The sequence below is a fragment of the Ictalurus punctatus genome, chromosome 22 (assembly GCF_001660625.3).
Source record: "Ictalurus punctatus breed USDA103 chromosome 22, Coco_2.0, whole genome shotgun sequence".
In the NCBI taxonomy this organism is placed as follows: domain Eukaryota; kingdom Metazoa; phylum Chordata; class Actinopteri; order Siluriformes; family Ictaluridae; genus Ictalurus; species Ictalurus punctatus.
Window position 1 is genome coordinate 2,888,103 of NC_030437.2, and position 13,822 is coordinate 2,901,924.

Here is a 13,822-nt window from a genome sequence, read left to right on the forward strand (position 1 = left end):
GAAACTAAACAAAATGTGACCTAATATGCAAAGTATATTGTTTTCTATCCAAATTCAAATCGCTTTAAAATAGAAAAAGTAAAAAAAAAAAAAAAATTATCAGCACCTCCATAATTAATATTGGGTGAAGTTTAGGCTTTAAATCTGTATAATTCATCCTTTCAGTAATAGAATGACTTTTTCAGAGGGAAAAAAATGAATAGGTGGTTTGAGTTTTGAGGTCCAGGATTAGCTCAGAGTACACATTTCCAGCTGATCAGGCATGAAGTCCACAAAACCTTTTAGTAAGTAATGTCTTTAGCGTAAAGTTCTAGGGTTGGAAAGATGTATAAAGGAAGAATAAAACATTTCAGGACCTGCTGTTATTGGAAAAGAATCGACGACCGGGTAGTGTGAGGTGGCCTGACGTGACGTGGAATTACTCTTACCACCCCGGCATCGATTCTTTTCCTTTAAACGTACAGTATGTCCCAAAGTTTTCATTATTCTCACAAAACAGGAATTTACCTGTGATTATTATTATTATTTTTTTTTTAAATGTATTGAAGAACAACACAATATTTTTTTTTTATCCAGTAATTACATTTAAAATCACCAACCAAAACGTACAAACTTTTAGAAAAATCACATGGTGGGACCTGCAGCACTAATCTCATCAAGGACAACAAAACACTCTCAAGATCTTCACAAAGTCAAAAAGCAAACAAGTAATAAGGTGCGAAGCGGATCAGGCCGTGTTTGTGTCACAGTTTTATTCTATATTCGTGTTAGAATTTTATGTACAAAATGATTGGCAACATTTTACAAAAGACACTTTGAACTGAAATCGAACTAATAGTGCTACACTGAATAATAAAAAAAAAGAAGTCATTTGATATGTATATTGTGCATTTTTAACCACTATGAAAGAAGCATTTTGTAATATGGTGTAGGAATTGTATGAATTTCAAAAATACACAAAACTTATCCCCACAATAATAGCAAAAAGACTCAAACAAGATCTCAATCTTGTGGATCTAAAATTCATTTAGATAATAATGTATAGCTGTTGTTTACAAAGCTTGCTTTTTGTCCTTGGTTAAGTATTAAAATGTGTGTGGTGTCTTCTACATGAACGTGTGAACCAGGACATCTATTACCTACCAATCACAGCATAATGAATACAAAAGCAGCTTGATTATCTTTGGATTGATTACTGAATATAGGTTATGGTATCTAGAGTGGATTACGTCACAAAGTGTATGATAATGTGTGTACGATAAAAAAAATTAAAAAAATAAAGAAAACAATAAAAGCAAACAAATTCTGCCCAAAATGTGAGACATAACGTTCAACATACTTGATAACATTCAAGGCTCAAAATCTTTTGTGCAGGGTTCACAGTTTAAAATATAAGTACCTTTCCAAATGATCCAAAGAAGAAGGGTAGTCCTAATAAGCTAGATGTTTACAGAGAGGGGAGAAAAAAAAATGAAATAATGATACATTCGAGAGGAATTCTGGTAATTTCCCAACACATTCTGGACTGATATGGCTATATACATTAGTAATGATTCGTACTTTGCTGGATAGTGTACCACTCGTAAAATCACTCCAATTAGAGTCCTCTATCTTAAACAGCACACACGCACACACACACATACACACAAAAAAACTACAAGTGTTGGTCTGAAACGTACATAGAAATATATATATATAGGCTGTATATAAACAAAAGGAGCATTTTTGGGTTGCTCATATGTGCAAGTTCATTCAAAAGTAGAATGGAAATGTTGTTTTCGCTGCTGGATTATTTGAAGACTTTTTCGTAAGTAGGGCACTTGTGGCTTTGCAGTTTCTTCAAGGTCTTTTTGAACTCCTTGTTGGATTTGTCCCACTTGTGGATGCTGGTGATGAGGTACTGCCTGTCTGTCTTGCGGCCCATAATGAGGTACGCGCTGCTCAGGTTGTCCAGCTGCGAGCAGGGACAGTCAGCACCGTTCTTCAGATACAATGTGAGGGTCTTCAGGTCTTTCTTTTTTAGGGATCCCAATTTCACAGCCTTCTTCTTCTTCTGCAAGATCACCTTGCGGTCCGCGTTGTCCCGTTTCACCTCCTTGATTTTGGTCTTGATGGCTGGAGGAAAGAACACAAAGATGAAGCTGAGTCAGTTTTACGAAATCGTATATGCTTGGGAAAGAGAGCGTGACGGACAGGCAAGAGCCTCGAGCAAACTTTGCTGAACTCCTAGACATTAAAAAAAAATTTTAAAAAATATTTTAGCTCTTGGAAGGGTTCAATGATCCATTTTTCAGAGAACCCTCCCTCCATGCCTAAAAGACAACATTGGAAGACCTGTACTGCTAGGTAGGCCAATAGTTTGCCATATATGCTTAAAGTACTTAGGGTCCAGCAAAACATTTCGGGAAGCAGAAAGTCACTGAATCCCCCTTGGGATGTATGTCAGGCTTAGAAATGCTAAACAGCAAACAGGAGTTGGGTTGCAGGGGGGGTGGGGGGTGGGGGGTGGTATGGTTCACACGGTGCTCTACTCAGCGCCAGACCACAAAAGGAGAGGACAACCTGGAGGAAGGGATGGGGAGGGGGTCAACAAGGGAGGTTGTAATCAATATCAAGAGTCCCAGAGCTCTTCATAATGACCCAGGTATCACTGTCTCAGGCTCTGTCAAGTTTAAGAGTCTTCATCAGGATAAAGCCTCAGCCATGTTAATCAATCTGCCCCTACTGCCCTCGGTTTTCCCAGGGGGGACAGGAATGTCACAAATTGCTGCCCTCTCTGCCTTGTCCTCCTCCAGATGTAACTTGATCTGTAACTTGATGTAAGTCTTGTTCCATGTATGATACATGTATTTGAAGTAGATAAGAATCAGTACTTCTGCAGTTAAAGTGTTTCTCACTGAACAGGAGGGGTAACGGTTTTTCATTTATATTACGCTTGGTCACTGAATAAAGATGTCCGATATGCCTAGATTAACATTGCTAATCATATACTTGATATTCTTCAACTTCAAGTCCCACACTTGAATGCAAAAACAAGTTTTAATGACTGTACTCTGCCTTTCTAAACTACAACGGACAACCCACATGAACTAGATGTAGTAAGTTCCTCATATGAAGATGGAACGCTGAAATTCTGGGAAAAAAAACTCTGCTTCTTGGAACACCACCTCCTTGCATTAATCTCCTAATCTTTTCATTTGCTTAACCTTTTGCTGCTCATAAGTCATCTCTGGGGGTGGTCTTGCTCATTGCTGTAAGTACATTTCAGGTAAGTTTACTTTTGCTCCAATGTAATACCAAAACATAACATGAAATACGTCTTTGGAATTATGTCTGACACTCCTGTGAACCTCTGGAGGAATTCATTCCAATTAGTCAGCCTGCACTCAAAGACCCATTAAAAAAGCTTTCTATGGAAAAACATATGAATTATGATTTACTGCTAATTAGCCTTGAACAAGCTGATTCGTCTCCATCAGCTGTCACCAAGCAGACCACAGTAAAACTAAATCCTTCCTGTGTGGTGCTGAAAGTACACTAATGAAACACTCAGCTGCTTCCAAAGAAAGTTGTATTTGGAATTGATTCTTTAAAAAATAAATAAATAAAAAAAAACATTATAAAATGAAAAAACAAAAAAAAAAGTTGTGCAAATTTTTCATTCATCTTCAGTAAGTGCTTTATCCCGGTCAGGGTCACGGTGGATGCCGGGAACACTGGGCCGGATGTGGGAATTACAACCTGGCTGGGATGCCAGTTTATCACCGAGTACCATGTACACACTTTCATAGTTAGAGGCAATTCAGAGTCATCAGTCCAGCCACTGGCATGTTTTTCGGAGGAAACTGGAGATCCCGTTGGAAACCCACCCCATGTGAAAATGCGGACAACGTGTGAAAGTCCACACAGGTAGTAACCCAAGCTTGATAAAGAACCAGGGACCCTGGAGCTGTGAACGGTGTATCACCGTGACTCCCAGGAAAACATTTTATTCGAGATTTTCATTGAACTTCATTATGTATTTGGAACTGATTAGTGAAAATAGTGAGTGGCGAATGTGTTGCATTACATTCAGAGGTTATAGTTGACTATTTCAATGAATCAAATGGTACTACAAGTGCTTCAGCGCATACCAAATTAACACCGCCGAGAAGCACGGTCCAGTGTTCAGGAATTAAGTTTGCACATGGAAAGGATTAAGGGCTTGATCTGCAGTCTCAGCTCCATAAACAGGCTTTTTGAAAGGGCTTAATGTTTAATGGAATAAACGCATTGGTCAGGCTTCAGAGTTCTCAAGTCAGGAAAGTTCACCTTTCTGGGCTTTAAATTCTGCCTGAACCCTTGGTTGAACTCTCTACGCACCCTGTGGCATTTGTAACTGTAATCCGCATAGTCGCAGCTGCAAAGCCACAATTGAAATACTGCCCTCACTGTGCTAATACCCATAATACCAAATAGTTCCTTTCCAGTGGTTCTAATACAGCAGAGTTAACAGAGTCCATGCTCAACAAGTGCAATGAAGTGTTTCACACGGAATCCCTGGGAAGCAAATGGGAGTTTAGACTTTCCGACTGGAATCCCTAATGAATTTAAGATTTGTCCTCCAGTTTGACCAAATTATGTAACTGAATATACATTGTTTTTCTTAATCAGTCACATTCATTTTCCTGATAAGCCTTATAAACATTTATGCCTAGATTTGGCACTAAAGATTATTAAAAAGTGATGTAGAACTCTGATCTCTGTCCAAACATTGCCCGTCACCCCAAATAAGTACACTATAACCTCGATAGTTCTCTTAAATATTTATTTCGTCAACTTTCACTTCAGCAGCTGGTGACTACTCGATTCGTAGCACATCGTTTACAAAAGTAAACAAGAAAGCAGAACCCAAACGCTGATAAGTAGCACAGAAAGGGAAGAATGTTTTGAATGAAGAATGATTTAAGTCCTGCATCTTTCCAAAGTCATCTGGAATATCTAGCCCACCTGACTAATATTTGGATGGGTTTGGGAGATTGTGGTTGTTTGGATGGTCTGGAAGATTGTGGTTGTTTGGATGGTTTGGGAGATTGTGGATGAATGAGGACCTGTGAGATTAAGAAATGAACTCTGCAAGGAGGGTCTGGAAGACTTTCAGAAGTGGAATCTGGGACTGAATTCTGGTGGGTCTTCGTGAGCAGGACAACCCTATATTGTACCCATAAATGCTTCCAGAGATTTAGCTTTTAAACTCCGTCTCTGTTCCCTGACTTGGCATTGTATACTGTCGTGGGACAAGAGGCAGACTTGCAGACGGTTCAGATAGTGTCATAAACCCAGCAGGGGATGTCGGGGATGAAAACAGTCCCAAACACAGCTTCCTTTGCAGCCTCAGATGCGTAAATGTGTGCGGAATCCAAAGCGTATGGATGGCCAAGGCGAACAATTTTCACTAAAACTGAACATGCGCCATTGACCGCAGAAGGAACAGCCAACAGAAGTGTGAGAAGAGATGTGTGCAGTGGAAGGCCATGAGGTTTGGTTAGGAAGAGGGATCATAAAACCCAGGCCTGGACATGAACTGCATTCCCCATAAAACCATTGCTGTTTATTAGCAAAGTGTCTGTAAGTGAGTCTGGACAGTTTGTCAAGAACAAACGCTCTAAGAAGGACTGTTGGGTTTTTGTTATCTCCCATGGTATTTGAAATGTCTGCTAAGCCGCGTGTCCACCGAAATTACCCGGAACAATTAGTCCCATTAACTTTTTTCAGGGGACCATTTGGTTCCTCCAGACCTTTGTTGTCTGTGTCTCCATCGCGGTCTAAAGTAAGGTGAAGATTAGGCAAATTATGCTATGAAGTATGCTACAATCAAACTGATAATTGACACAGTAAGCAAGTAAGCTGATTTTAATGATGTAATAAGGTAAAATGTTTGTTCAGCTCATAAAAAGATGTAGCACGCACTGATTGGAAGACGGGCTTCTCTCTGTACTGTTTTCCTGTGTGAACAACGGCCAGCTCGCTTAACCGACTTGATATTTTTAAGTATACTTTTTCAGTGCAGGTCGCCGTTTCCGGTTCCTGCTGTATCTCGTCCTCGGCATAAATACTTAATAAGGCCTGAACCTCGTCGTCGGTCCATCGGTCGAATTTTTTAAGAAACTGCATTGTGTTGATTCGAATCAATAAACAACTGTTACGGTATGCCCCGGAACAGAGTTCTAAAAATGGTGGTTTGAAAAAAATACTGCGTGCATTCAACCAATTAGCATGTTCAGCACCCAAGTCCCACCCCCTAAAGGTCCTGAACTTTTAAAAAGTACCACCTCCCAAGTAGAGACTTTCTGAGTGGGAAATATGTTACCCAGAACTTAATTCAGACCCTGGTCCCTGTGGTGGAAACACAACGAGCACCTCCGAAAGTCCCTAGTTCCAGGGGAAAGTTCCTGCGGTGGAAACGAGACTCAAGTCAGCTCTTGCTTGAAACTTTGTATAGGGTAATGTCTTTGCTTAACCACAGGGTTATCTGAGGTTCTTACTAATACATTTGTGAAATCGCAACTACACAATGACCAACAAAAGTGGCATTTGTGAAGAATCACAGCCTTTGCATCCAGTAATCAACATGTGGATGCATGAACTTAAGCCACTTTTCCACTGCACGGTACGGCTCGACTCAACTCGACTGAGCTCGCGTGACTTTTTTGAACTTGCTTTTCCACTGCAGTTTAGTGCTGCCTCAACATGGGTGCCATATTCCATTCGCCTTCATGCAGGAATAATGTTGTATTATCGAAATCCTGCACGGTCAGCCGTATTCCAAATGTCTTTTGTGTTCACTGAACATGGACCCTATTAAGGATGTAAAATAACGGTGTTCTATAAGCTATGTAGTGTTCTATATGACTAAGTTAGGTTCAGCAGCGACAGGAGTGACTTCGATAAACGCCTATTTGGAAATCGGTAACAAGCGAGATTTAAAAATCTAAGACAGAAACCTTTGTTGTAATTCGAACAACAAATGAGATAATGTAATGAGATAAATGAAACTTCATTTTCAATTTATAGAATATTACCATATACAAAGTATGTATCAAATGACACACATTTATTCAGGCACAATACAGAACCACTCGTTAAGGAGAATTCTTACTCCCTCAATGCGTGGCTCACATTTAGTATCGGCTCGGCTTGCTTGGAACCTCGACCGAGGTGGTAATAAAAACAGTAACAGGTACCAGGTACTATCTACAGTGGAAAGCCCCCAAAAAGCGAGCAGAGTCGAGTCGAGCCGTACCGTCTGGTGGAAAAATGCCATTTGTGAATCCATCGACAAACCCATACTAGACAAAATTGTTCTCGCCAATGTAAAGCCAGGTCCAGTGGGTTGGTGCGGGGCATTTTTAACAAAAACATTTTAATGCAAACCAGGTAACTGGTCAGTGATAACAATTCATCATGAATCGACAAACCACTCTCGCTTTCTCTCCCTGACAATAACTGGCTTTAGAGCTCAACCCAGGGGGTCACAGAGGGGGTTGCCAGTGGGCTTGGTTTACACAAAGCTGTCCAGAGGAAAGATGGCAGCTCACCAAAGATGGCTTAGCCCCTTCGAATCTCTGTCTGAATGAGGCTTTATGGTTTTCTAAGAGGCAAACCAAAACCAGCATTTGTTTTCCTCTTGGGAGGAGAGCAGGAAGTGCTTGGTGCAGCACTCTCCTTTTGTTGAGGTAACTCCTGCTGGGAATGGTCCTAATGGCAGGAGTAATGGGCTGTTTTAACAGCTATGGTCAGTGGCTATCGCTCAGAATGTGTGGATTAACTCAGATTTTGAGCAAAAGTCCAAACATTTTCTGTCAAATGTGACCTGGAAGTGTGGAAGTGATCTATTCTTTTGAGTCTACCAATTTATTTATTTTTTGCTTTCCTTAGAAACTTGGAGGGCTGGAGTGAATGCTAATGCAGAAGGTCTGGATGTCTAAGCCTTCACACATGTTTGCAAAACCTTGGCAGCAAAAACGAGTAAGAGTGTAAAAAACAAAGTGAGAAAACTAAAGTGAAAAACAATGTTTGGAATAGTGAGGATTACCAAAAAAAATTGCTCAAGCTAAATCTCATACTAAATATAGAGTTTGATGTATAATTCATCTGCACCATTCGTAAGCAACTGTACAACTGAAATATACTGCACTACATCTACTTGCTGGAAAGATATCAACCTCAATCTCCTTTGACCCCTGCACAAAGGTCAGCTCTGGTGCTGTTGTCACATCCACTGGACCAGACAGGAAAACAAACATCCCGATTTACAGCTCTGAGTAGTGGCCAAATAAAAGGTTTTTAGACCTGTGTGAATTACCTCAATTCATTAGTCACAGAGTAGTGGTCTCTAAAAGGGTCAACCACACCGTGACATGGATTTACAGGGGTTAAAAGGAGCCCGCAGCTGTTATTGTAAGCACCGAAGACAGCAGTATTGTTCTATTGTAAAACATGAGCGTGCTTACCACAGTCAGAGAAATCGTGTCAAAAAAAGTCCAACGCAAGGACTTTTGAAATATACGTGTACTGAAAAAGTGGTGAAATTGAATAAAGATTGCAATTAAGATCCTGCACTGTTGATAGGAAATGGTGTGAAGAGGCACACTTTTAGCCTATTACAGTACTTATGCAAACGTTTCTAAGTCAAGCCGAGTGTATGTATCGTTTTCTTTCCACTGAACATCGGCTAGTAAAACGAGGGTGATGAAAAGAACACTTTAGAAAGTCTTTGTTGTGCGGTCAAGGAAAAGAAGGGAGGAACGTTTACTCAGTAACTCAACGACTAGACATGAACTGGTCAGAACATTGGTCGCCCCTCCGATGTCATTATGGAGTAATTTATGCAAATTACACAGTTATGGATATTGTGCAATAGAAAAAAAAAAAAACAGTTCTACAATCAACTTTCTATATATTAACAATAAGCATACGGTGATGCGGTGAATGGTTCGTGTGCTTTCTGGATTGATGTACATCCACTTACCGCTACTTACAACTAATAACAGGATTTGGGAATGCGCTGCACTTGGAAATGTTTTTGGCTCGGTGTCCAGCAGGAATGTAACGTTTTTTGGCTGTCTTGAAAGTGGCATCTCAGTTTTCACCGCAAAATGGGCTTGTGTGTGTGTGTATGTGTGTGTGTGTGTGTGTGTGTGTGTGTGTGTGTGTGAGAGAGAGAGAGGGGTGTTTTGAAGCACTTACCAAACTCGCTGGCGCACATGTGCTCCAGAATAGCATCGGTTTTCATTTCGTTGTCGCATGGTGGGCAGACCGGCGAGTAACCTAAGACAGAAAGCGAGGCACAATGTCAGGGCCAATATGCTGCACAGAGATACCTAATCAGTATCATGGGCCATGGTAATAGAAACCAAATGTCTTTCCTCTTCGTTTCCTTAAACCTCTCATTGACATCCTCGTGAGTGTCCGGAAAAGTCGGCGTATGAGCGTAAACGGCGGGGACACACTTTACAGTCTTGTGATTGAAGGGAAATGTTAAGGAAATTCAGACTGTCATTTGGCTTGTAATCCACTTGTCAAATCACAACACAGGAATTCAGTCTTAATGCAGCTTCATCTGATACCAGATCTTTCCTCCCCCACGTTTCGAACCACGTATTTCAATTCTAAAACAAGAGGATGAATTTTTAGGATCAAAATCCCGCTTAATCCTGCTTTCCTCCACAATTCCCTCAAAATCTCTCTGTCATGCTAATGAGCAGTAGACAAACCCAAAACCACATCATTTACACATGTATGTCAACAGCTGTTCTTTGGTTTACTGTGAAAGGAGCAGAGGTTTGAGACAAGACCCTGAAGACCCCGGGCCATCTGTAATTATTAGGAACACTAAGCGTAAGAGGCCCCCTGAGGTCACAGAAAGTGTAATAATAATAGTAATAATAAGAAGAAGTAGAAGACTGATATTACAGCTCCTTATCTCTGTGGACTCTGTTAAGATTTCAATCATTCTTTGTTTAGCTTTGGTTATCTTTGTTGTCCTGTTTGTGTGGTCCCTTCTCTTATCAGTAGCAGCTCTTCTGGAAAATCCTTGTGAAAATTTTTCACAGCAGGTCAGGGTGTAAAATGGGGAAAAAACAAAAAATAATAAAAAAAAAACATTTTCCGAGTTGCCTTTCACACAAATTAGCACTAATAACGGGGACAGAACATAATCCACATTATTGGGACCCCCATCCCAAACGAATCCATTCCCATTGGAAGCTTGACTATATTTTCAATAGCTATCCAATCTGAGCATGCTGAACAATTCTGTATCTATTCCTTCTCGTGCCAAGAGCGCATGTTTTCTTTCTTTTTTCTTTTTTTCCCTTCCCCACATCAAGTGCTAAGTATGCTAAGTTTATTTTCCAGTTCTATGAACTACGCACACCAGGCTGTAGATCTCAGATTATTCCTGGAGCCCCAAAGCATGCAAGGCTTCCATAAATGTCTATTTGAAAGCTTTTCATTTATTTAAAGTTCGGTGTAACGCATTGAAACCCCATTCCACTGAGTGAAAATAGACGCCTATTGCAACTTTTATTCATATTTCTTCTGCTTTAGCAGAGCACAAACGCCATCCTGCTAGAAGTTATTTATCCATCAATGAAGGGGGGGGGGATATTTTCAATATTTTGACCTCACAATGCATTAAACATGAAGAGGACAGCATTAAATGCCATACTGCACTGCGATCTTTTAGAAAAATATGTTCTAAGAGCATGTTTTTAACCAGAATTAGCACACTAGCGCACTACGCACTAATGTTCAGTGTGATTTGAAACCTCCAGGAGAGCAACTTTAATCAACGCCTCGCTTAATCCTTGACAAAATTCATGTTCTAAAGTACCACAGAGTTTCCCTGCCTTGCACATGACTGAGTCGACGTATATCATACGGCTCCTTTTTTCTGTGCATGTGGTTGAATTTGTTTCAGCTTGCTTCGTTGTTGTTTTTTGGGTTTTTTTTTTTTGTCTCAAATTCCTCCTCCTTCTCGACGAATGCTTGGAAATACCCACACAATTTACGAGACAGTTACATCAACTGGGTGTACTTTCCCTCGTTCTCCCTTGTTCCATCAATTTAGACTTTCCGTAGAACCCCTGCCTACTTCCAACGACTAAAAGCGCACAAACACCACGGAATTCTGGGACAAACTTTCCTTCCAGACGCTTATTTTCGTAACGTTTATATTTTGTCGATGTTTTTAGGTGTTTAACGATCACGGAAATGCAAAAAAATGTCTTGCTTAGGTACTGTGTAATTCGAATGAAAAGCAGCCACCTCAGCCCCACCTCTTCTTCCCTTGTGCTGCACTGAGAGCCCTGTCCTGTTGCATTATCTTATGAAAAGTGATGCTAATGGGGGTCGCGCAAGGCTTAACTAAGCGTAGCCCTGAATCTCCATGATCGATGTGGCTGCTCCTAAAAATGCATCTTGAAGAAAAAAAAAGTACTCTTCAAACAAACAATGGGAAACTATTTATAACAAAGTCATTAGTTTAACAACGCGCAGCAGTTGCGAAAGGTAGGGAAAAAGAATGCGCACAATGCTTTTTCTTTGGACTAAATCCCAGCTTGGCTTACACCCTGCTGACAATTGTTACCAGGTGCAAACAAGCACCCAAATATGAATCTTTTCATGCCATTCTGAGCAAGCGTGCTCGCTTGTCTGACACGGCCATCGTTTAATAAACGGTGAAAAGCATGCGCTGGCAGAAATAACAGAGTAACAAAAGGTGGGTAAACGGTGGCCCCAAACAGATGCCGGTTCCTGAAACAACATCACGCTGCCTTTTAAGAAGGACCCAAGCGTCATTTCTGACACACGGCAAAAGGTGTGACATGGTCGAGCGTGGGGAAAGTGACGCTAAACGCAGGAATACACACTCTACAACAGCAGGCTCATGTACACGCAACAGCAGTGGGCTGAATACGGCCAACATGCATACTACATTACTCACGACACATAATGGAAATTACATTGAAAGTCATTTTTTAAAATTCTGGTGAACTGACATTAGCAACTCAGATTGTTGCATGAGGCTGCAAAAACCTAGTAAGGCCTTTCAAAACCACAGGCTCCCAACCCGGGTCCATGAGGACCCCTTGTCCTGCACATTTTGATTCGACTAATCAGCTAATTATCAGTCCGTCCTTGTGTCGAAGTTGAATTGGGTATCTAAGACCAGGACAAGGGGATTCTGAAAGACCAGGGTTGGCAACCTGTTTTCTAGATGTGTTCTTGGATGTCTACCTTCCTACAAAATCCAAAAGGCAGACTCATTATCTGGAGCAGGTCTGGGTTTTGGGTTGGAAGTGAATTTTAGATCAACATCGAGCTCCAGCATGAGCGAGTTGGTGCCCACTCTTGGTACCCATGAATACCATTTTTAGATCAGTATTGTCATTTTTTGTTGTTTTAAAACTCACCGCTCTCCGTGGATGTTTCGGTGTTGTTGGGCGTGCTGATGCACACGTCATTCTGAGGGAACTTGTCGCAGGCGAGCATTTCGGGCCATGGGAACCCGTACGCCTCCATGATGGGTTCGCAGCCCTGGCGGACGCTCTCGCACAGCCAGCGGCATGGGTAGATGGGCTGATCCATGCAGACAGGTGCAAACAGCGAGCACAGGAAGATGCGTGTGCCCGGATGGCAGGCCTTGTGCACCAGAGGCACCCAACTGCCCGCTTGCTGCCTCACCTCGGCCATGGTCTCGTGCTCAAGCAAGTTGGGCAACAGCATCTGGTTGTAGCCGACACCGTGGCACAGGCGCAGGTCATCTGGGATGGCCACGCACTGCGGAGGCTTGTCATAGGCTCGCCCGCCACCGAACGAATCAGGCTTCCAGCCTGGGTACTCGTACTCCGTTGCCAGGCTGAGGGGCACCAGGTTCACCATCAGTGCCAACACAGTGGTGGCCTTCCAGAGGTGCAGGGATGCCGCCGGCTTCATCACGTTAGTCACTGTCAAAACAAAGGCACTGATGCAGATACTGAGTCCTCCTGCAAACAAACAAACAAACAACAAAAAAAAAACTAAACAAAACAAAACAAGTAAAGGTCCTGTTTCAGGTCCCTTCAAAACTAAATTCAAAGTCAGTACAGCCAAAACGGTTCAGGAAATGTTCCCCAGTAGAAATGAATATGAGTGGTTTAAATGAGCAGAAGGCTGCTTCTGAAAGCTTGACAGCATTCAGCTGAGAGAGCGAGAGAGAAAGAGAGTGAGTGTGTGCGCTTTCCTCCTGCTGACTCACAAGGCCGCCTGCCAGGGACCCCTGCGCTTGAAAAATGACTAGAAGTGCGAGACAGCGGGGGAGCGCGAGCGCAGCGCCGGCCAATAGGAACCATTCAGCGCTTTTTGGTGCGCGGGGAACCAATGAAACGCACGACCCCCCCCCACCCCGCCAAAAAAAAAAAAAAAAAAAAAGGCCACCCCACCCCACCCCGTCCCGCTGTCCCCCTCCCCCATCCCTCTTCCCATTTGCACTCAGTAAACCGGAGTCTTTCTGAGTCCCGCAGCAGCGCGCGCGCTGAAACACCGCAACCAGTATTATAGGCAATAATAATAACAATAAGCTGCTTGAATCATGTTTATGGTAAGGTTCTGTGCGTTTGGGAACAGTCTGTGCTGGATTTTGCGCGCTGTTTGAGAGGTGGAGATGGGAAAAAAAGACTAGATTATTCTGTTGACTGAAGACAGAACAGAATATGTCAGTTTGGTATATTATTATTATTATTATTATTATTATTATTATTATTATTATTATTACGGTTTTTATTGCTGCCGTCGTCGT

At 41.9% G+C, this 13,822-nt stretch overlaps 1 protein-coding gene across 2 annotated transcripts; it reads right to left on the bottom strand.

Annotated features, from left to right (window-relative positions):
- Positions 1-737: 737 nt before the first annotated feature.
- Positions 738-13,368, bottom strand: sfrp1a (secreted frizzled-related protein 1a). 2 transcript variants are annotated; one of them, XM_047149869.1, is made up of 4 exons: positions 13,283-13,368; positions 12,459-13,031; positions 9,229-9,309; positions 738-2,115 (listed from the first exon to the last, which is right to left on the bottom strand). In XM_047149869.1, the coding sequence occupies exons 2-4, from the start codon at positions 12,979-12,981 to the stop codon at positions 1,790-1,792; spliced, it is 930 nt and encodes a 309-aa protein (XP_047005825.1). In that variant the 5' UTR covers positions 12,982-13,031; positions 13,283-13,368; the 3' UTR covers positions 738-1,789. The 2 variants fall into 2 exon arrangements, with proteins under 2 accessions (XP_047005825.1, XP_017308013.1); XM_017452524.2 differs by lacking the exon at positions 13,283-13,368 and having other exon boundaries at positions 12,459-13,276.
- Positions 13,369-13,822: the final 454 nt, after the last annotated feature.